Below are 24,506 nucleotides of genomic sequence, written 5' to 3' on the forward strand. Positions count from 1 at the left end.
GGAGCACACACTCTCCTGGGGAACACAGACAGGGGGTTTAGGCTGGAGCACACACTCTCCTGGGGAACACAATCAGGGGGTTTAGGCTGGAGCACACACTCTCCTGGGGAACACAGACAGGGGGTTTAGGCTGGAGCACACACTCTCCTGGGGAACACAGACAGGGGGTTTAGGCTGGAGCACACACTCTCCTGGGGAACACAATCAGGGGGTTAAGGCTGGAGCACACACTCTCCTGGGGAACACAATCAGGGGGTTTAGGCTGGAGCACACACTCTCCTGGGGAACACAGACAGGGGGTTTAGGCTGGAGCACACACTCCCCTGGGGAACACAGACAGGGGGTTTAGGCTGGAGCACACACTCTCCTGGGGAACACAGACAGGGGGTTTAGGCTGGAGCACACACTCTCCTGGGGAACACAATCAGGGGGTTTAGGCTGGAGCACACACTCTCCTGGGGAACACAATCAGGGGGTTTAGGCTGGAGCACACACTCTCCTGGGGAACACAGACAGGGGGTTTAGGCTGGAGCACACACTCCCCTGGGGAACACAGACAGGGGGTTTAGGCTGGAGCACACACTCTCCTGGGGAACACAATCAGGGGGTTTAGGCTGGAGCACACACTCTCCTGGGGAACACAATCAAGGGGTTTAGCCTGGAGCACACACTCTCCTGGGGAACACAATCAGGGGGTTTAGGCTGGAGCACACACTCTCCTGGGGAACACAGACAGGGGGTTTAGGCTGGAGCACACACTCTCCTGGGGAACACAGACAGGGGGTTTAGGCTGGAGCACACACTCTCCTGGGGAACACAATCAGGGGGTTTAGGCTGGAGCACACACTCTCCTGGGGAACACAGACAGGGGGTTTAGGCTGGAGCACACACTCTCCTGGGGAACACAGACAGGGGGTTTAGGCTGGAGCACACACTCTCCTGGGGAACACAATCAGGGGGTTTAGGCTGGAGCACACACTCTCCTAGGGAACACAGACAGGGGGTTTAGGCTGGAGCACACACTCTCCTGGGGAACACAGACAGGGGGTTTAGGCTGGAGCACACACTCTCCTGGGGGAACACAATCAGGGGGTTTAGGCTGGAGCACACACTCTCCTGGGGAACACAGACAGAGGGTTTAGGCTGGAGCACACACTCTCCTGGGGAATACAATCAGGGGGTTTAGGCTGGAGCACACACTCTCCTGGGGAACACAATCAGGGGGTTTAGGCTGGAGCACACACTCTCCTGGGGAACACAATCAAGGGGTTTAGCCTGGAGCACACACTCTCCTGGGGAACACAATCAGGGGGTTTAGGCTGGAGCACACACTCTCCTGGGGAACACAGACAGGGGGTTTAGGCTGGAGCACACACTCTCCTGGGGAACACAGACAGGGGGTTTAGGCTGGAGCACACACTCTCCTGGGGAACACAATCAGGGGGTTTAGGCTGGAGCACACAATCTCCTGGGGAACACAATCAGGGGGTTTAGGCTGGAGCACACACTCTCCTGGGGAACACAGACAGGGGGTTTAGGCTGGAGCACACACTCTCCTGGGGAACACAATCAGGGGGTTTAGGCTGGAGCACACACTCTCCTGGGGAACACAGACAGGGGGTTTAGGCTGGAGCACACACTCTCCTGGGGAACACAGACAGGGGGTTTAGGCTGGAGCACACACTCTCCTGGGGAACACAGACAGGGGGTTTAGGCTGGAGCACACACTCTCCTGGGGAACACAGACAGGGGGTTTAGGCTGGAGCACACACTCTCCTGGGGAACACAGACAGGGGGTTTAGGCTGGAGCACACACTCTCCTGGGGAACACAATCAGGGGGTTTAGGCTGGAGCTTACTGAACATAATGCAACAACTTTATTGTCCACAGAGTGTTTCAAATGTGCCTGATATTGAAAACAATTTTTAAAAAGTACACCATTTTAGAACATCATGAGAGTTTCATTGTCAAGACTGAGCATTCCAAGGTAAAGTGATAAATTGTGCAAAATACCAGAATGACTGCTTGTTTGAGAGAAGGGTGAGGGTAACGTTGAGTGCTATGTATAACAGAAATGTGAATGAAAATAAACTTCAGCATGGAGTTTATCAAGGGGCTGGGAGGTGCTATTTTCTCAGCTATGTCAGCCACTGAACGGTTGAGTCAAGCAGATGTAGTTGTCTGGCATCCAGGTCCAGCTTGGCATTTGCCTCATATTTCCGATCACATTGACATTTCACATACACATAATTAAATATGGTGTGTGCAACCAATGTGATTACAGTTCTACTGTACATAACAGTTAGCATAACAGCCCTTACATATAAGACCTCTCTCATGTACCGCAATCACAATTCACTAGCTTGTGATCGGGCTCCATAAACTCAAAATCACTGAAAGAGGGTTTCAGAAAAGGTACTCAGTCCTTTTCTCTCTATGACGCAACATTCAGCTCTCTTTTGTCCTTCCACACTCTGAATTTGTATCTATTTCATTACCTTCATACCAATATTTCAGCTCAGCCTGTCTACGTAGCTGTCAGTCTGTATCAAAATGGCAGCTGCTAATGTTTTAATAGAGAAGGACCAATTCTTCTGTCCGATCAGGTCTGGATCTACTGAAAGATCCAGTGACAACTGCCTGGGGACACAGCTACTGTAAGGACTGTATTGAGCGCTACTGGGATCAGGATGATGAGAAGGGGTTCTACAGCAGCCCCCAGGGCAGTCTGGCCTTTATCCCCAAGGACTTTTTTGAACAGAAATACCATCCTGGCTGATATGGTGGAGAAACTGAACGGAGAATTCCAAAGTGTTTTCTTCTATGCTAGACCCGGAGATATGCAGTGTGAGGTCTGCTCGGGGAGAAAACGGAAAAGCGGATATTTCCTGTCTGGTGTGTATGGCCAGTCTACTGTAGGACTGCCCTCCAGCATCACTATGAATCTTCTGCATCTAAGATGTACACGCTAGTCAAAGCCTTGCCAAAACTGCAGGAGAAGGTCTGCTCTCGTCATAACAAGCTGTTGGACGAGTACTGCAAAGAACAGCAGTGTTTCTGTTATCTGTGTAGATGAACATAAAAGCCATGATACAGTCTCAGCTGCAGCAGAAGTGTGAAAGAGTGTGAAGGAGATTCAGGTGAAAATACGGTGGGAAACATTCCAACTGAAGAGAAAAGAGAAGACATGGGAGATAGAACGGCTCAGAGAAGCTATGGCGTCACTCAAGAGCTCTGCACAGGCAGCAGCGGAGGACAGTGGGAGGAGGTTTAGCTGGAGCTGATCCACTCCATTGACAGAAGGTGCTCTGAGGTGAAGGAGTCAATCAGAGCCCAGGAGGAGGCTGAAGTGAGTCGGGTTGAACTGCTCCTGAAGAGACCGGAGCAGGAGGTGGGTAAGCTGTGGATGAGAGAAGCTGAGTTGTGAACAGCTCACGCACACACAACATATCACATCTATTTCCTTCAGACGTACAAGGAACATTGTAAGCCTGTCTCTGAAGATTTGCCTGCCACTTCGACTAAACCAGGCTGGGATTTTGTGGCGGTGAGGAAATCAGTCACTGAACTCAAGAAAAAGTTGAAGAGCTACTAGAAGGGAGGGGTGGAGATAACCATGGCAGTGAAAGCTGTCCAAATGCTAGTGCAAGTAAGGAATCATTCCGTCATCGCAATTATTGATATCAATGCAAACATTGTCACAAATACAAAAGGCAGCATGATACCAGAGGCATGTGCGTGCCAATAAATAAATTTTCCTATTTAGATCGATGAACAGTTCCCTGCCTTTTCTCACTGTGGTGTTTCGGCCGTAAATGAAGCTGCTTGTATCAACGCCAGTCATATACTATTCCACCTCACACTCCAACACATTCGCATCAATATACTGTACTTACAGTTAAAGTCGGAAGTTTACATACACTTAGGTTGGAGTCATTCAAACTAGTTTTTCAACCACTCCAAAAATGTCTTGTTAACAAACTATAGTTTTGGTAAGTCAGTTAGGACAACTACTTTGTGCATGAAACAAGTAATTTTTCCAACAATTGTATACAGACAGATTATTTAACTTTTATTTCACTGTATCCCAATACCAGTGGGTCTGAAGTTTACATACACTAAGTTGACTGTGCGTTTAAAAGGCTTGGAAAATTCCAGAAAATAATGTCATGGCTTTAGAAGCTTCTGATAGGCAAATTGACATCATTTGAGTCCATTGGAGGTGTACCTGTGGATGTATTTCAAGGCCTACCTTCAAACTCAGTGCCCCTTTGCTTGACATCATGGGAAAATCTAAATAAATCAGCCAAGACCAAAAAATTGTAGACCTCCACAAGTCTGGTTCATCCTTGGGAGCAATTTCCAAATGCCTGAAGGTACCACGTTCATCTGTACAAACAAGTATAAACACCATGGGACAACGCAGCCATCATACCGCTCAGGAAGGAGACGCGTTCTGTCTCCTAGAGATGAATGTACTTTGGTGCGAAAAGTGCAAATCAATCTCAAAACAACAGCAAATGACCTTGTGAAGATGCTGAAGGAAACAGGTACAAAAATATCTATATCCACAGTAAAACGAGTCCTATATAAACATAACCTGAAAAGCTGCTCAACAAGGAAGAAGCCACTGCTACAGAACCGTCATAAAAAAGCCAGACTACGGTTTGCATCTGCACATGGGGACAAAGATCGTACTTTTTGGAGAAATGTCCTCTGGTCTGATGAAATAAAAATATAACTGTTTGGCCATAATGACCATCATTATATTTGGAGGAAAAAGGGGGAGCTTGCAAGCCGTAGAACACCATCCAAACCGTGAAGCACGGGGGTGGCAGCATCATGTTGTGGGGGTGCTTTGCTGCAGGAGGGACTGGTGCACTTCACAAAATAGATGGCATCATGAGGAAGGAAAATTATGTGGATATATTGAAGCAACATCTCAAGACATCAGTCAGGAAGTTAAAGCTTGGTCGAAAATGTGTCTTACAAATGGACAAATACCCCAAGCATACTTCCAAAGTTGTGGCAAAATGGCTTAAGGACAACAATGTCAAGGTATTGGAATGGCCATCACAAAGCCCTGACCTCAACCCTATAAAACATTTGTGGGCAGAACTGAAAAAGCGTGTGCGAGCAAGGAGGCCTACAAACCTGACTCAGTTACACCAGCTCTGTCAGGAGGAACGGGCCAAAATTCACTCAACTTATTGTGGGAAGCTTGTGGAAGGCTACCCAAACATTTGACCCAAGTTAAACAATTTCAAAGGCAATGCTACCAAATACTAATTGAGTGTATGTACACTTCTGACCCACTGGGAATGTGATGAAAGAAATAAAAGCTGAAATAAATCATTCTCTCTACTATTATTCTGACATTTCACAATTTCTTAAAATAAAGTGGTGATCCTAACTGACCTAAGACAGGGGATTTTTACTAGGATTAAATGTCAGGAATTGTGAAAAACTGAGTTTAAAAATATTTGGCTAAGGTGTATGTAAACTTACGACTTCAACTGTATGTATCCTCATTACACTTCAGATGCATTTTCCAATCCAAATGCAGATGTATTGGTGCATATTTACAGAGCCTTTTTTTTATGTCAATTAAACTTGCAATTTAACCTGCTCTTGTGGGACCTCCCATGGGATACAGGGCTGATACTGCTTTGACTCTACAGCTATCAATTTTAGTCTATTACCATGTTATTACGCCATAAATGTGTTTAAATGCTTTGTTAGGAATGATTAATTTATGCAACATATTTTAAAATCTGTTTGTAATATTTTGTTGATGCTTGAAAATAAAAACTAGATTCCAGAACTATAGAACAAATCTTCCAAAAACAAGCACTTTCATCCATACAGCTCTCTCACATCTAAACACACTGAGCACAAAGACACACCCTCTTTCACACATCAGTGAGACAGCACATTTGTAATGCTCTCTCCCAGCAAAACAAAGCCTTTGCCAGCTAGACTTGGGTTTCCATGGCAACAAAGTCCAGGACAGAGTAGAGGGGAAAATAGCCTTTTTATCTCTTGCAATGGAAGTGTTTGGCCAGACACCATCATGGTGGAGAGAATGTTTTCATTTTCAGTTTTTAGAACAATAAAAAGGATTTGGTGGGTTGTTGAAAGGGCTCAATTCCTTCAAAACTAATTTTAAGGAACTGAATTCCTTCAAAAATAACGTTGAAGGAGAAAAAAAAGGGAATCATTCAAAAACATAACTGCACAAAGCATGCCATTTTTGGTAGTGCTCAACCTCAGACAGCCAATTAGACCTCAGTTGAGAGAAGATTTTCAGGGATACCAAATTACATAAAAACAGGAAATCTTAATTTAACACATAAAATGCTTGTTTATCCTATGAGAAAGGGAAGTGTGGCTGTAATCAAGGTCTTCACAGCTAACACTCAAATACTTTGCCCATTGCACAAGATTAACACCAAAGCCTGGCAAAAACTACAAAGAAATCTTCAAAGGGTCCCTCAGCAAAGCCACAAGATCTTTGGGCTGGTGAGCTGAGGACTGGAATCAAGCAAGGCACTGTGATTAGGCTATGTTTACGCCGACTTCGGTCTTATGACGCCGGATCATAGTCACAAACCCTCAACACAAGTATTCCCTTTCTATAGTCCCAGACATATAGCTACAAATTAAACTCTTGAACCAGGCACCCTACGGACACTTTAGGTTTTAAACACAAATGAGCCCTTGTTTCTAGATTGCCTGTTACTCTGTGGCCAATCAGGCTCAGTGGGATTTGCGTGCTCCTTTTAATGGCTCCCCGGGTGCAACAGTGCTGAAGACATTTCTTAGGCATTGTGGCTCACAGACATGAGAGAGGGGACAGGAAGTGTCTGCTTCTGGTTTGACTATTCTGGACTGGAGAGTCTGCAGGTGGTTTACATTCCTAAAACATGGGAAGCTGAGGATTGAGTCACTCAATACTCTGTATACAGTGACGCTGTTTATAAGATGACATTGGTAATTTAACAGTTTAAACAGTTTTACTTTCGTCCAACAGAGTGCAGGCCTCACACACACCACACACACACTAAGCTCAAGTGCCTTTGTCTCTCTCTTTTTCTAACCCTCCCTCGCACACAAAAACACATGTACTCACATATGCACTCAGACAAACACATACACATGCACTTTCAAACAAACACACATAAACTCTGGAAAATCCCCACTGTGGCTATATTTCTCTTTGTCCATTGGTGTTCTGCCAGTGGATTGAACAACCTGAGAAATCGGCCAGAGAGAACACAGCTGAATGTGATATGAACCAAATGCTCCATTTTCAATTTAATTTGTTTCCAACCACATTTGTTCTCCATTTTGTTCCTATGTGCGTGCAGATGAGACGTTTCTGGCCCTCTGCTAACCAATGGGAGAGAATAAGACAAAAGGTTTACCAGAGCGGTGTCATGAAATGTCTGATGAAACAACACACACAGCTTTGTTTTCATAAATTTACAGGACCTTTTGGGCAATAGAAATGTATTCCCATTCAAAAATCCTATTTTGCCTACCCCTAAACCTAAATATAACCCTAACTTTTACCCCAAACGTAATAATTAAGCCTAAAATGTCATTTTAACAAAATCCGGACATGAAGTCCTGACTTTTCAAAATGTTTCTTGTTTTCCTACCTTGTCAGGACATTGTGGTCGTGATAATGTAGGAAAACATGTATACATATGCACACACACAGAATGAACAGCGCTCTTCACTACTTCTTTAGGTAGTTAGCGTGCTATCCAAATTGAGCTCATAAAGCATACAATTGTATATTCTTCAGAGATATTGACCTGCTCTTCTCTTGTCACTCAGCAAGGCCAGCAGTGACAGTCCAAGGATTGACACCAAACCAAATCCAGTGTAACATAAGCGCATGGATCAGGGGATTGTGGTTATGCTCTGAGGAGGGTCCTGTCCACTTGGCTTTGTCTGTGGATCTACAGTAGGCCCCTCATATTCAAAAGGTACACGATCTATCTATCTTTCCACCCATAGCTGTTTGTGCTGCCCTGACCCATTCACCCCCTGGAGCCCGCTCGCTCTGGTTTCCCCTGTCCTGTGTCCGAATGTTATCTGAGAATGTGATGAATGGCACGCAGGGTTGTATAGTATAAAGTACACTGAGGCCTGGGACTTTTCCGACTGTCTGTGTGTCTTTGGGATGCTGCAACGTGAGCCCTTTCACCCAGTTTGCTTCCACAGATTCCCCATTACCTTGCGTGGTGCATCTGTGAAAGTGTGTGTAGCACATTTTTCAGAGCTGAAAGTCAGTTTCCAACATGAGAGAACTCCTTCGCAGAAACTATGACAGTGTTTCCAATTCGGATGAATCCTTTCTGCCTTAATGTGAGGCAGATTTCCATGACCAGATGTGTTTCAAATCTACCACGGCAGGACACAGAAAATTGGTCAGAGAAAGGGATGTGAGAGCCGGAGAGAAAGAAAGACAGACGGACAGAATTTCACAGTCGCATGATCACAAAAACAACTCAGAATGGGTCTACAGTGACCCTCAGACAGACTGGGAGAGTCTGGAAAGAATGAGACAAAAACAGTTTCTGAATCAGACAAAAATAAAAAGTGAATGAAGTGGGAAGTGAGGGAGGAGGGGTGTGTCTAGGTCAGCGGTACAAGGTGGAAGTGAGAGCTGAAAGTGAAAGGGACAAGGAAACACACACACTGCTCCCACAGAGGTGCTGTGAATAACTGCTGATATGAATCGTTAGAGATTAGCTTGGCTCTGGAGGGGCCCTGGCCTGCCAACATTCCAGTTGGAAAGCTCCTGATGCGGCGTGCTGCTGAAACTGAGATTATGAACAGGGGCAGGGGCCTGCAGCACTTCTCTCCACAGTACACTGACACACTGTTCTCAGAGGCTACATTACAGTAGCTTAGCACTAGGATTTAGTAAGAAAACAGAGATACAGATGGGTGCAGTTTCAAAAGATGGACTTGCCTAAAGAGATGTGGCTGACGCTGTGTTTTCAGACCCACATGTTATGATACACGTATAGCTACTGTGTTTGTCACATGGAACTAGCCTCATATTCATCAGTGCTCTTCAGTCTGGGTCTTACCTGGTAAGCAGCGTAGTCCAAACATATCTCTCCCCCGTGCGTTGACACCACTGTGACTCAGCATCCTCTCCTGCAGAGGGAACAGATAACAGGCCTGGTGTTATTACTGCATCCCGTCAAAAACTAATAAGAGAACAAACACTCATGTAATTTTGCTTCAACTCAAGATTTTCTTATTGACCACATTCCCCAAAACCATAGCCAATCCCACAATGCTCCATGATGACTCTCAGTTTCCATGTTTTATTAGTTGTTTTGCTCTGTACTGTATGATTTGATGCGGTCTCAAAGTACTCCAGGCTGTTCTGCTAGCGACATAATCCAATCCCATAGAACCGCAGGTTGCTATTACCGGACTACTGGCTAGCTGCTAGCACATATGGGCCCATTTAGCCTGAGCTCCCACCCACCACAGAAGACCATTTACATAGGGTAGAAATCACACAATGCACAAGACATAGGCCTAGGCATTGAAAAATGAACTGTTTGTTCTGGTAATGACCACTCTGGCAGTCCAGTATAGAGACATGGAAATTGCTATAAAGTATACAATGAATCTTTATGGTACTGACTACTCACTCAGCAATTCTTCACTGCCTACAAGGCCAATGTTCACAAACACGTTACATTTTTGCTCCAGTTTAGTCACATATTTCTTGGCTTGCGAACTAAAAACAACTTATGTGTGACAAATACTCTTAGGCTACTATAACTCTTGTGACACACACAATGTAGAGGTGAAGTGAACTGTGTGCTAACATGCTAATGAGAACGTATGACACACTTCTGGTTTCCTTTAGATTGACAGTGGCTAAAACCTCATGAGAACATTAAACAAAGATAACCTTTGCTCCTTAAACAGGTTGTAGGTTCCACTCATTCATAGCATAGCTGTTTGCCTTGTCTGTGAAATGCATATGCCCAACTGACCATATCAACAGCGGCCTAAGCTCAAGAGCACTCTGCTAACATTAGCATGAGGCTAGCATAATGCTAGCATAATATGCTAGCCTCATGCTAATGTTAGCAGAGTACTCGAGTGGCTGAAAATGTTAGAGAATATGGAGCTTAAGGAACTTGTCAACAATAACAGAATTTGCACATCTGAATAATAGTAGTATTGGTTTTCAGCTTCTTTCCCATCATCAAATCACACAGCTTTTAAATTCTTGCCACAGCAGTTAGTGTGAGAGAAACCCCAACCCCAAACTGCCAACCCCCCTAACAAAAACCTCAAAAATGGGCTCTAACAAAAATCTCAAAAATAGGCGAACAGTCCTGACTTTCTCAAAACAGAAGATGACGTCCTGGGTCATACCAAGACATCCTGGACAAGGTTATTGTTCCACCAATTTTATTGACTCAATCCTCCACCCAAGACCTGAGTTAGCAGAAGGGCATGGTGGATAAACAAGCCAGTTTTTAAATTACAAGGGAGAACACTAAAACTTTACAACGTTCTTGGTTTCTGCTCGCCAGCAGACCATTGTTCATTTTTGTTTTCTTCTGGCTTTTCAACTCATTTGTTTTTCCATTGTTTCAGCACCAATTCCCCATTTATAACTCAAACACCCACAGCTGCATTGCTTGCTCTTTTTCTGAACTTATTTTGATATTTAGATCTTGTTTTATTTTTTTTTAATCTGAAACTCAGTTCCTATCATCAACCCTTTTGGTAGTTATCAATATTAACAAACTCTGTTTCTGTGCCTTGGGATTGTGTTATATCCCGAAATTCAGTAAACATATTTGGATTCCAACAGCAGAAATTCTCCAAACTGCTCCACCAGCTAAAACTACATTGGAGGCTGAGGAAGAATAGAGTGAAAGCCCATCAAATAAACTACAACAAAATGTGTCATAACATGAAGAGTAACTGCACTAGACAAAGGTAGAACAAGTCAGCAGGTAGATCAGATTGGAGAGAAGGGCGAGGTGAATCTGTCTAGACGAAAATGACTGGAACCCTAAATCGGTGAGGGAGAGGAAAAAACCCAAATTAGAGTCCTAAATCCAATTCACCCCCCAAAATGAATAACCACATGTCCAGGCTCTGTTTCTGCTGATGATTCACTCCTTGACTCTCCCTGAAGTATCTGGCTTCTGCCTGTGTACTACTCGATCACTCTTTCCCTCCCTCCTGCCCTCCTTCCCTTTCTCCTCAGGGAGTGCAGCCAAGGCCCGTTGCAGTTTCCATTGCTCATGGCTTCCCCTTGCCACTGCGGGCAGACTGCTTCTACAGAGGAGAACATACCTCCTCTGCCCTGAAATAGACCAAACTTACTGGTGGAAGGAAATTGGCAGTCTAACACCACATAAACCTCACACTGTAGGTTTGAACAACGTCCCTCGCCAACAAGGGGCCTGTGTGTAGCTCAGGTAGTTAGATTTTTACTAGTTAGATCATTAAAACACACTGTTTCAACATGTGGTGCCGCTGTAGAAGGAGGTTAGCCTGGCGGTTTATGTGGTATTGCTATTTTCCTCACATCAATAAGCAGGTTTGTGGCATTGCCGTAGGGGCTCTAAAAATGTAAAGAAGGATGTTGGGTCTTTTCTCTAAACATGGACTCGCTTTGAAGTGTTTTACCTCTTGCCCCATTTGGAGCAACTCCTGAAACATAAACCAGACAAAAGTTGTCCTGAAACCCAAAACCGTTTCTGTCTAGCCGTGAGCCGTGGCTTTGCTTTAATGCTGCCTCGTTTCTTTTGCTTTCAAGGAGCGTCTACGACAGTGTAATACATTTCCTACAACATAAATAGTCACATCACACACTTTATTATACCGAGAGAACAAAACCCCAACGACAAAACAATGAAAGAGATCCCACACTGGAATAGACTACTGAGAATTCCACCTCGGAATGTACATAAAACAAGGAAGGAAAGTGATTTAAACATATAAGACAAAATATGAATGTTTTAATGAATCTGCAACAAACACTCATTAACTGCCCTTAATGATAGTCCAAATGAGTTGCTGTTCATGGTGAGACATGTTGCATTCTAATCTTCTTCTATATCCCTCTAAATTAAACTCTGTATCATCTAGTCTGGAGGAAACTGGTTGTATACTCAATGATGCACTCGCTGTGTAAGGAGGGTTCAAAGTTCAATCAGAGGGTGTGTGTGGGGCACGTGTGTGTCTGAGGGTGTGTGTGGCGGCATGTATTTCAAGCTTCTATTTGTCACTGGTTGTGCATGTGTCAGTTCATAGCGTAAGTATGTAAATTTGTAGACTGTAATAACAGGACAGGTTTCAATAACTCGTGTTTTAAATGTGCTTCTTGTTAAACAAACATTTGTGACTCCAGCAACTCATAAACATACAACTCCCACATTGGGTGTTGTCCAAAACATTCTAGACACTTGAAATGGACAGAAACAGGCTACCATCCTTGTTTCACGCTTCCCTCGGGATAGCAGTTTTGGTTAATAATCACCCAATGTACAATCAATAAATCCTTGAAAACAAGCATACATCTTGTTTACTAATGAGAGACGGCATTGTTTTGTTCAGTTTCCGCATGGGAAGCACCGCCAGTTCCATAGCTTGTTTCAGGATCGGAGGCCTTGGCCCTATGGGACTGGGTGTGTGAATACCATTTTGGCTCTCTTTTATGAGCCCTCATGGATCTCCAGCCACTCTGAATAGAGCTGAGCCCTCTGACATTTTCACTACTGTGGCACTTGCATTGTGTTGTGTGGTTGACTGACTGACTGCTTCCAGATTCTAGCTAGCTGAGGAGCCAGCATGTGAACAACTCAAGGGAGGGGAAAGACAGAGTGGGGGAAAACAAAAAGCCTGGACTGTAATTATGAACAGTAACATGCAAACCTCCTTATAACCCAACCAGTCTGCATGTGATGTGAAATGGATGGCAGGACTTTGCTTACTTAACCTTATGTCATATCTCAATGGTAACTAATTTGGTATTACTGTACATAGCCTACATACACAAGAGTTACAACACTTATTCCACAAATGTAATTTGGTTCAGTATTGGGACCAACTGTAGCCTACTTCTTAAATACAAAATGTACACGACAAAGCTTTCATATCCAGTGTCAACTCATTCCTATTCAGTGCATTTCTAAACCTCAACACTTTAGTGGAAGTGAAACCAGAGTGTATAGGTGTATAATATTCAGGACATCACCATATGTTAATCTGCAGCCACATTGCAAATGTTTATTTCCAAGATGGCTAAAAGAAACTGCTATTTCTGTTAGGCACTTTTATTCAAGAACTCCTGCGCCTCAGGCTGCCGTTGCCATGGCAACAGTCAGATGTTGCGCTAATCACCCCCACCCCACATGTGAGCATTGAGCAGCAATGCTTGAGGGTGGAGTTGAGGCATCTGTTATCGTTTCCCCCTGCGGCTTCTCAAAATAACCATGGAGGAAGAGCTAAGCAGCACAGAGCGCACGAGCACACCAGCATAAAATTCTAAAGAAATATCTAGGCTATGACCATCACTGTAATAAATCAGTCTACCAATTTTCACCAAGGTTCTTCAATTTAGATTGGGTTTTAATTGTATTGGGCTTATAGACATGTCCCTCGCCCCGAATGTGTTCACACAGACAGTCTTCCATGCAATGATGTCCAAATCTCTGTAAATCTGCATGGCTGCTGCCTTTACAAAATACTTTTCCCAAAGACGGGCGTGACAAAGCATGTTCACTGACATACTGTAAGTAAAAGGTTGATCCCTTTGTGGTGGTGTAACAGACTTGAAGGCATCAACGGTGTAGACCTGTGCAGACAGACCCATCCAGAGCTCCACCACAATGTGTCCTGTGCAACAACAAAAAATTCAAGGCCACAACACATGAAGGATCTCAGAAATAAACCTGAATGTTAAGAAACCACAGGTCTCTCTGAGGTTCTAAATAAATAAATAAATAAATAAATAAATATATATATATATATATATGCTTTCAGTGATAAAGTGTGTGATGGTAGCAGCTTCCTGTATGATTGTTTCCTGGCCACCCAAGTTTAGAATCAATTGGTGCTGCTGAAGAGTAGTTAGGAGTTATTTAAGAAAACAGGCATCACTATGCATAATGATCCAAGGTCTTGAATATGTTGACTAATCCCACTCGTCGTAGTCAATTTATATTCCAACAGTTCATTGTTCTCATATTATATTGTACAGTATGCAACTGTACACTGTCTGTAAGGTTTAAATTTGTTTAGTCCATCAGCTCAAATTATTTTCTCTCTAAATCCGTATTAACCATATGGGCATTCATAGCACATGCCATCATTTGGTATGGATAATAATTAATAGAATCCAAGTAGGCAAAATGAATCGGTGCACATGTGCTGGCTGTCTCTTTACCATACAGAAACCTAGTGCATAAAACAAAGAATGCTACGATGGACAGCTTCTTTTAGATGCTGTATAAAAGGAAAACAACCCCCTTAGACCCAGACAATAAGAATAAAAGGCCTTCAGTCTTCTGTCTGTGGAATGTGGAATACATACGTCTTACAATGTTTCATAGAATTTGAGACATTGTCGAATTAGTTGGACACATTGTAACTAACCATTCTGAACACAGCAAGATTTGTAGGTGGAATCTACATCTGTTTATATAGTCCAACGATGGAACAAAGTATTTCAGTTCATTATTCTCATTTGTAGCTAAAGTTGACCCACGGCAAGCTACCTTTCAGAACACGAAAAAAATCCAACATAATATTAAAACATTGAGTCGAAAGCCTACCTTTATATCTGGAACCATCTGTCTCACTTTGAACGTGGTTTTGGATCCAGTTAACATTTTGACGTCCAACACTCAACTCTCTCGAGCGAAATATAGAAAGTAGACCTTAGACCTTAAGAAACGGCCCACTTTCTTCGAATGACAGCGAGACCCTGCATCACCGGTTTCGAGAACAGAGGTGGTCTCTGTGAATTAAAAACTAATTTCGTTCCTTTCACGGTTATCTTTGCCGAAAGAATCCATGTATGTAGGCTACAGTGTAGTGCACGCCCCACATAAATGTACCGCCCGTCAGGATTATTTGCCTATAGTTGTTAGTCACTGGAATGTGTAAGAAATGTTTACCTCTGCTTGTACCCATTCCTCTCATTTCCATTTGTTGATTCCCTCGCCATAGTTAAAATGACACACCAGTGAAAAAGAGCAAGTGCAGTACAGCCTCTTAAAGGGCCAGCAGTGTAAAAAGCATCTAATAGGATCCCAATTTTTCACCAGTAGATTGTACTTCAATAATAGTCCTGCAAATTAAGCCACTTTATTCAGGTAATCAAGGTCTTGGTTAGTTGAATGAAGTGTCACAGCACTGGGACTAAAGCAGTTCAGTTCTTCAGGACTATGAAGAACACTGTGCTATGACATTTTGAATTTAGGAAAGGTAAGACAGACAGTATGTAGAGCTTTGAAGTAGGCCTAGTTTTATGGAAATGGAGATGGTTCAAATGGGCCATTTAATAGGTTGTTGAATACAGGCCTAGACACAGATGCACATATATTTCTAAATACCTTTTGCCTCCAATGCTACATTAAGTCATTTGTAATTGACAAGCTGATTCACTTAAATTAGTAGTATAGAAACAGCCTGAGGTACAGAAATAAAAATGTGATCGTGTAGTCCCATCGTTAACTTCAATATAGATACTTAACATCAACAGCCCTATAACATTTTACAGGATCATACATGCTTATAAAATAGTTGTAAATCATTATACCCGTGTTACTGATGCAGAATGAATTGGATGTTGCATTTGTAGTACACTGTAAAATGACTAAGTATTCAACTTCTCGCCTACCTTGAGAATTTCAAACGAGAATGGAAGCAACGATGTAAACAAGAAAATGCCATGAGGATGACTAGGCTTAAAGAGCACAGAAGCAATTTTTTTTTAAATAAATTCTATTTCAAATTCTAAATAATATTACCAGTAGTAAACTACCTACAAGATACAAGCCCTAAAAAAGTAGGCGTTAGTCTTAACACAGGCCAGTGATACAGTACCTGCAGTTGATCCTTTGGTAAATGATGAGCGTCTGAGGTACGGCTGCACTGTCATCTGAACTGACAATGTAGAAAGGTAGTACTGCAGTAATGCAGACAGATGCTATTGGAAGAATATTCCAGCGGGAATGTATTGAAGAAATTCCTTTTGATGAGCAAATAGAAATTCTAAAATGGATAAAGTACAGTCTGTCCTTCCTAACAGCCAGGTGGGGAGACCGTGTCCTGGTGAACGAGCTATAAATCCAAACCTCGTTCTACCACATGGGACCCTATTCAATATTACATAAGGGTCTCCAATTTCTCTAATACATAGAACAGCTTCAGACACTGTCAGCTGCATCATCTGGGTGAAAGTTACTACTAATGTGTAACGCTGTGATAAGTTGTTTCTAATACATAAAAACAGCTTTTGCTGTTTAATCAACCAAGCGAGAGAGAGGCTTGTGTTTCAACACAATTGATAAATTGGACAATATAATAGTTTTGAACATTTATATCTACTGGCTGGCATTAGATGTAGATGAGTCGATGTACACATTGATTCTAACAATGTAAATCGCAGTTAACCCAGAACTCAAATCTGGTGTCATTTGGTCAGATGGTCGATAAATGTACCGGACTACAGTACCATTTATGTTTAAGTAGTCTGGCCACGAGAGATTTCAAATCAATGGTGTCACAATTACATCATCCTTAGATCAAGATAATACCAATTCTCACCCTTCATCCAACATTGTATATCCAATGAGTACATTGAAAAACAGACAATCCCTTTTCAATACATCTCTGGAATACCTACCATACATTTGTAATCCCCCCCCAAAAAAAAGTCAGAAACGGAGAAAAACATTTGGATTGCCACCATGTTGTTGAAATACAAATGAGAGTTTATTCAAACAGTGCAAAAAAAATAAAAATAAATCAGATTTCCATCCAGATTGCACTGTCACAGCCTCTCCTCTCCAAACACGAAAAGAGAAAATAACATAAAAAAACCAGGACAGCCCAAATCAGCTCAAAATAATGCACAAATTTGGTTAAATGGATAGTAATTGACATGCAACAGTTCCAGTCCCATGCAACTACAGTATCCCATGTTCATGTTGCTGATGACTATTTTGTCCCATAGAAATTAGAGAAAATGTACAAAATGTACAATATAAAAATAATGGGTCAGTTACTTTGTAAAACAAATGCAAAGCCATCTAATTCCTAGAGAGGGATTGCAGCAAGAGCATTGGTTGAAAACACCAACAATCAAGTATTGAATCATTACCGTAATGTGTTAGCATTGCATGGATTGGTGGTGGAAAAAAAATACACGTAAAATTCAAATAAAAAACAAACAAATAAAAGCCAGTCTGCTTGACACAAGTTCCTCAACTAAACATTCCAAAAGGAAACTTCTGAAACAAAACAATCTTACTATAAATATATATTCTCAAATCATATCGTCAGGTCAGCAATGAGGAAACTAGTTTGCTAATGAGAAACCTTTGAGTTTAGGAGGCTCTTTTGTGATCAACCCTGGCAGCTAAACTGTCCATTCTGGTGAATACTGACTCCTCCATAAACCCAGGCTATTACAAGCTTATATTCCACTCATTTTAGCATCCGTCAATATAGATTATCCTTAAAAACATTGTAAAACTTTGGGTTTACAAAAATAACTTCCAACATATACAACCTCGCTGTCATTTGTTTTGTTTTTTTATACAAACATGTTTGCAGTCTATAAGTGAAATGTTCAAGATGTTGTCTGTAAGCCATCCAATTCTTTAAAAAAAATTGAGTTGATGATGTAAGCTAATATTATTACATTGAGAGGAGAAAGCACACACACACACACCCATTTCTTAATTATCCATCATTCCATTAAAGATGACCTCGTTCGTGCCTTATGAGCTGCAATTTTTTTTTTGCAAAAAGGTTTCATACAGCGTAAGCACACACACACAGAAATATTGTTTTGGATATAGCATAATGGTATTGTGGGGAATGGTTAGTTCCAATTCAAGAAGAACATGCTATCTCAAGTCATGGAGCATCCCTTGAAGGATGACTATTTTGAGCCGCATGTTTGAACTACCTCTCAAAAGACAAACATTACTTAAAGTCCCTCATACCCTTGGCAAATTGTATTTTTGGAAATTAACTCAAATCTTAGTACCCTTAAAAATTGTTCTCTTTTGTATTTTTGGTTAAGTAGGGCATGGAAACTTCCAGGAACAGTGAACACAAATACAAGAGCGCCATCCATTGTGCAAGGCAGTGAATTGCATACAGATATTCTCACACCATTGTGCTTCAAGTGAAAAGACTGAACGGCTGTTTATCAAGTCAGGAAGATTGGTCTTCCTCATGAGTCTACATGGATCATTGGTAATAACACAGCTTGGGTGAGAAAGTGTTAATACATTGGTGATGAGAAAAACAATCAATTCCTAATCTGCAAATCATTGAGAGTAACATGAGACCAAAACGGTATCTAAAAAATGTGATATGTTCTAATCTCCAGAATTATTTATATATATTTTTTTTTACATTTGATCTCTAAATCGCTTTATGAACTACGAACAATGACTCCATGTCTGGATGCAAAATGAAAAAAATTAAAAACAGGGGCTTTACACCGAGTAGGGTACAAAAATTCCAGAAGAGAAACTGCAGCAAAAACAAATAGTGTACACCTGATGCACATTTTGTAAAACATACAAACAAGACTGTAATGCCACAAGGACAAGAGACTGAAAAAGGCAACAAGGAAATAGAGTTAAACCACAACACTGGCACCAAAAAGCTGTACCCATGGTAACTGAATCCTTAGAGAAGGGGTTCTAGCCCATGCATCTGCCCTCCCGCAAGTAGAGGTGGCAGTGTCTACAGTTCTGACATGACCTAAGGACAACATAACAGTCAGATACCTTCAAAACGGTAACAAAATGTCTACAGACATTAGGAAAGTGCTTGAATTTGTGCAGAAAGAGGTTAAGCGACAGGGGTCAGTCACTTGTTTGGAATCAACACAATGCCCTCAATAGGACTTGAAGGGGAGTTGGGTTAAACAATCCAACTTGTTTTGAATCGTATCAATGGGGTGTCCATGTCAGGAATTTGGGGTTTTCCATAAGTAGGTTTTCACGAAAAGTTACATGAATATTTAGACCAAAGTAACACAGCCCTATGGACGAGATTCCAGAAAATACCTGTTACCTTTCTCAGCCACAAGAGAAGCAGAGACTAATTGACAGTTACAATGTAAGTGGACAATGTTACAATGGACAGTGTCTTTTTCAACCAAAATGTGAACGTTTACCAGTTTAGCATATACTGATTACCTTGAGGTCGAGCTGAAATTGCAAGGGGAGTTTGTGTTTTGAATGCTGGTTTAGTAGTGTTGGATGACCCTAAATGTACCAGCATATTATTGAAATGCCTCATTTTCATGGATATAAAATGACGAAAACAAGTCAGGAACAGTAAGATTCTAGCAATCTTATTAAATACTATTATAGTCATTCGGAATATCTACCACAGTACTCTGCCATGTTTGTTCTATAATTGATACTGGGAGACATCTAAAAATGGACACAATTTGGACACAATGGTGAATTTAGATTGGATGGTTCCTTGGCCATAAAAGGCATCTTAAGGGTGGATAGGGCTATCTGTTTGCCTGTTTATATTTGAGATGAACTTGTATAGAGGGGGTCTGTTGCATTCTGGAACGTTAGCAGCACCAATGCAGCCCACAGAACAGCAACCACTGTAACATAATACTGTAGTTTCAATTTGCATTACAAGAGAAAAGAAACCCAACTACTCATCAGGAAAGAGCTCCGTTCATTCCCAAGTCATACATGAGCACCCGGTATCAGTAATGCCCTAGGCTAGTCCGTCTGCATACATCTCTAACCCTCTGGTTGAAAAGACTAACAAGACATCGAAGGGCTGATTCGTATGTTAAAATACCATCAATTTACAGGGCCAAATATAGGTCGTCTCCACATATAGAGGGGTGATAATCAAGAAGTTTCAGGTTGTGCTTGTGCAGTGTTAGTTTGTGTGTGTGTGTGTGTGTAATGTGGATGTAAGAGTGCGTGTATCGCCTGCCGTATACATTCTCTCCACCAGGAGGAGACAGTTGCGAGGTGACAAGGGGACAAAGCGGAGGAGAGCCTGAAGTTCTCACTCACTCACACACACACACACAGCCTGCATAAGAGCCACAGCAAATGTAAGAGAAGTGCACAGTCCTATTGTCTAACGCCCGCCGCAGCAGCCGCCAGCCACATTCTCTCCAGTCACTGTACCGATCCTGTCCAGGACGTTCTCCACACACAGTGTTGCCTTTAGAGAAGGAAGTGATGCGATGAGAGGGCCAGGCTCTGTATCGTCCTATAGCAGGAAACCTCATCCATCAGTTCCCTTGTGGTTGGTGGCCACAAAGCCAGTTCTGGTCAGTCTGTCCGTTCGTTCAGAACCTGTGGATGGCCGGCTCCGTTTCCCTCCTCTTCAGCTCCTCTCGGTAGCAGCAAGAGCAGTAGTTGCCCGTCTCAGGGTGTCCGTAGTAGTTGCAGCTAGGCGTCCGGCAGCGGCTGGACTGGAGGCTGGACAGGCCTCCTGCGCTGCCCAGGGAGTAGTGCCTGACTGGGAGAGGCCCGCTGCGAGGAACATCCAGGCCGGAGCGCACTTCTCGGAATCCGTTAGTGTAGCCCCCGCCTACAGGGTCTGAGGTGGGGTAGTCTGGAGGGTTGTGCTCGGGGAGGTACGAGGGTGCAAAAGAAGAGGGGATGAGGCGAAAGGGGCTGAGGGGTACCGGTGCCTGTGGGGGGTGGTACTGGGGGTGAGGGGGGCCCTGCGCCATGGGGCAGTGGCGGGGGAGGGTGGCGTAGGAAGGCAGACCGGGATAAGACGAGGCTGGGGAGCCACCTGCAAGCTGGCGCCGCGTCTCCATGTAGCCATGCATGTGTGGGTGCCGAGTAAGAGGGACGGGGGCCGGGGAGGGCGACTGATCCATGAAGGTTGGCCGTGGGATGGGCACCACACCAGAGTAGAGTGAGGGGCTGAACGAAGACGACTTGAGGTGGTTGAATGTGGGCGGTGAGCTCTCAGCCGGCTCTTCTTTCGGTTCATAAGTGCGGTAGCCCACCTCTGTACCCATCGTTACCTCCTTCTTGGGCTGCTGGATGCCGTTGGTGCTTCCTTTCCGCTCTGCCTCTCTCCGCTGCTGATCCTGCTCTACCCGGAAGCGCTCCTCAGCGTCAGACAGGTAGCGCTGGATCATCTCCTCCTGGAAGGGCTGGCGGTTGCTGGTGGTGAGCAGGCCAGCAAAGATGAACTTCCTCTCGCCCTGCATGGCCGCCCGCAGGATGCCCAGGCTCGCCTTCACGTCGGCACTGTACTTATATGGGTCACACTCTCTGCTTCCGCCACCCGTGCCATTCTGACGCTCGCTGCCCGACGACGGTGAGCCCTTCCCAGAGTCCTCGGAGGCGTGGGCCGAAGGCGAGCTGTCCTTGCTGTCTTTCCGCCCCCTCAGCGAATTTTTCTTCTTCTCTGTGCCCTCCTGCTTGGCTCCGCCTCCTCCTGCATTCTTCCCCGTCATCAGCCCGCCCACATTCTTTTTCAGCTTGCTGCCCAGGCTCTTGCCGAAGCTGCCCAGCTTGTTGGCCACAGAGTCAGCCCTCTTCTTGTCTTTGTCTTTCTCCTTCTTGGTCTTCTCCTTTGCCCCCGTACCAGTCGTCAACGTTGCCGAGCTGTTACTGGACGAGCTGGAGGAGGAGGAGCTGTTCTTGGTCGACACACCTCCACCTGCGCTGGCCGCCCCTGCTGTCGTCATTGCATCACCGTTGCCGTTGGAGCTGCTGCTGACAGACTCCTTGTCGGATTCTCCTGAGTCGGGAGGGGTGCGGGTGTCCTCTCCTGCAGAGGCGGTGGGGGATTCGGGCTGGGCCAAAGGTGCCTGCTGAAAGAACAGATACACCGATGATGAATTATAGGGAAGAGAAATTGAATTTAAAAAAGAAACAGGGAGCAGGTGTGAGTGACGCAGAGAGCAACAGAGAGATTAAGAGCAGGAGTGAGAGGTACAGATGACTCAGTTCAGAAAGCTTCTTTTCCATTTCTATAAATTCTATTGGAAAATGTACGCAATAATTGGAGACGGTGTGACGTACAATGAAGACGTCACTCTAGTTTACACAATGGACAACTATAAAAACGGTCCTCTCTGCCAAGCCCCATAACCATGACAACCGAAGAGCTAAAGGTAACTCCAACATCCTCATTTTTATTGGAAAGGCCTAGAAAACTTCACAGATCTTCAACAGCGATCCTTCTATTGCTACTTCTCACTAGAGGTTAACGGTGAAATTGCCATGAGGTTGAGATTCCTTTCTAACTCCCCGGCATTCGATTGGAATGCACGAAAAGGCCACTCTAACCATTTAGTGTGACGTCATTTTATGCGTGGTTTGTTTTCACATGGGATTTGTGAAGCAGAGTGGAAATGACTACCGTCTAGATCAAAACAAAAAATTACAACCCACATAATAACAGAAACCCACACAGTTATGTAACACTGTAAATAGCTTGTCTACATTTAATAGCTTTCAAATCTGTTTTCAATTTAATCATCCATTACAACATGCCAAAAACGTAACCAGGTAGGTAGCATAAGCTTCACATTCAGAAACTATTTGGGGGTGGGGGGGGGGGGGGTTCAGGTATGCCATTGTTACAAAATGATCTGCAACCAGGGCTGAATCCAAACCAGCACTTAACTCAAATGATCACTTAGTCTCCGATTGACATCAACGCATGACTGAGGGAAATGTGTTAAGAGTTAGGATTCTCCGTTAGTGAATGAGAACACAAAATATACCTCACAGGGCAGGGGCAGCCAGGTGACTGTCATGTAGCTGTGTAGCAGCTGGAGCTTTGCCTCCAGGGACAGGGTCACACTGAGGGAGGAAGACAGACAGGTCAAAGTTCAAACGGGGGGGGGGGGGGTGAAATCGCCTCGTCATGCCCGTAACAGTAACACCATGTTGGGTGAAACATTTAGAGAAAAGGGCTGCTTCCCAGAATATTACATGCATCTTTTAGAGAAAGGAAAATAAGAACTAGGCTACATAAGTGATGTCTGGTGACATGTTGGTTATTCAAACTAGGCTAATGGCGTGGCATCTGTTCAAGTCTTGAGCCCCAAACGGCTCAGCTGAAACTATGTAACCTTTCATAATGCAGAAATAGTATACAGTGTCAGATATGTAACCAACATGAATGCATAATTGTGCAGAGCTGAAATACTAACGACCCCATAATGTTTCTATAATCCATTTTCAGACAAACTTCAGAAAGTATTCATACCCTTTGACTTATTCCACATGTTGTTGTGTTTCAGCCTGAATTCAAAATGGATTAAATAATCTCACCCATCTACACACAATACCTCATAACGGTATACCACAAGGTTTTAGAAATGTTTGCTAATTTATTGAAAATGAAATACAGAAATAAGTATTCACACCCGAGTCAGTACATGTTAGAATTATCCTTGGCAGCGATTATATCCATGAGTCTTTCTGGGTAGGTCTCTAAGAGCCTTGCACACCTGGATTGTACAATAATAGATTATTGTATTCTTCAAACTCTGTCAAATTGGTTGTTGATCATTGATAGACAGCCCTTTTCAAGACTTGCCATATATATTCAAGCCTATTTAAGTCAAAACTGTAACCAGGCCACTCAGGAACATTCAATGTTATCTTGGTAAGTAACTCCAGTGTATATTTGGCCTTGTGTTTTAGGTTATTGTCCTGCTAAAAGGTGAATTTGTCTCCCAGTGTCTGTTGGAAAGCAAACTGAAACAGGTTTCCCTCTAGGATTTTGCCTGTGCTTAGCTCAATTCCATATATTTTTTATCCTAAAAAACTCAATAGTCCTTGCCGATGACAAGCATACCCATAACAGGATGCAGCCACCACCATGCTTGAAAATATGACGTGGTACTCAGTGATGTGTTGTGATGAGTCGCCCCAAACATAGCACTTCGAATTCAGGACAAAAGTTCATTTCTTCGCAGTTTTACTTTAGTGCCTTTCTGCAAACAGCATGCATGTTTTGGGATATTTTATTCTATATTTTTATTCTGTACAGGCATCCTTCTTTTCACTCTGCCATTTAGCTTAGTATAGGGGAGTAGTGCTGAGAAATTGTATGAAAGTTATTATTAATTTTTTTAAATAACTAATTGACCAATGTTGGTTAAATTATTTGAAATACATTTTTTCATCCCCCTGTGAGCTCAACGCACACATTGCAGTTTCTCTAGAGATAAATCCGATCCAGCCAGAACTGTGCGATGTAGTAGT

The 24,506-nt window shown here is 43.3% G+C and overlaps 2 protein-coding genes across 5 annotated transcripts in view; both read right to left on the minus strand.

The window, feature by feature from the left end:
* LOC110534759 (myotubularin-related protein 11) overlaps positions 1 to 15,309 on the minus strand; it is a 34,005-nt gene extending 18,696 nt beyond the window's left edge. Inside the window, exons 1-3 of one of the 3 annotated variants that reach the window (XM_090197252.1) lie at positions 14,850 to 15,264; positions 13,807 to 13,911; positions 9,111 to 9,180 (exon numbers count right to left, since the gene is read on the minus strand). In XM_090197252.1, coding sequence (XP_090053378.1) covers positions 9,111 to 9,180; positions 13,807 to 13,911; positions 14,850 to 14,906 — 232 coding nt within the window. In that variant the 5' untranslated portion in view covers positions 14,907 to 15,264. Of the gene's footprint in view, positions 1 to 9,110; positions 9,181 to 13,806; positions 13,912 to 14,849 lie in introns of all 3 variants that reach the window. The other 2 variants (XM_036946325.2, XM_036946314.2) reach the window with 2 other exon arrangements.
* A 1,688-nt stretch (positions 15,310 to 16,997) lies between these two features.
* The window catches only part of LOC110487659 (OTU domain-containing protein 7B), a 32,766-nt gene continuing 25,257 nt past the window's right edge, over positions 16,998 to 24,506 (minus strand). For both annotated transcript variants that reach the window (XM_036946341.2, XM_036946349.2), the window contains exons 11-12: positions 23,015 to 23,093; positions 16,998 to 22,096 (exon numbers count right to left, since the gene is read on the minus strand). In XM_036946341.2, coding sequence (XP_036802236.2) covers positions 20,606 to 22,096; positions 23,015 to 23,093 — 1,570 coding nt within the window. In that variant the 3' untranslated portion in view covers positions 16,998 to 20,605. The remainder of the gene's footprint in view (positions 22,097 to 23,014; positions 23,094 to 24,506) is intronic.

Source organism: Oncorhynchus mykiss, chromosome 2, assembly GCF_057628025.1.
Source record: "Oncorhynchus mykiss isolate SJ-2025 chromosome 2, ASM5762802v1, whole genome shotgun sequence".
NCBI lineage: Eukaryota > Metazoa > Chordata > Actinopteri > Salmoniformes > Salmonidae > Oncorhynchus > Oncorhynchus mykiss.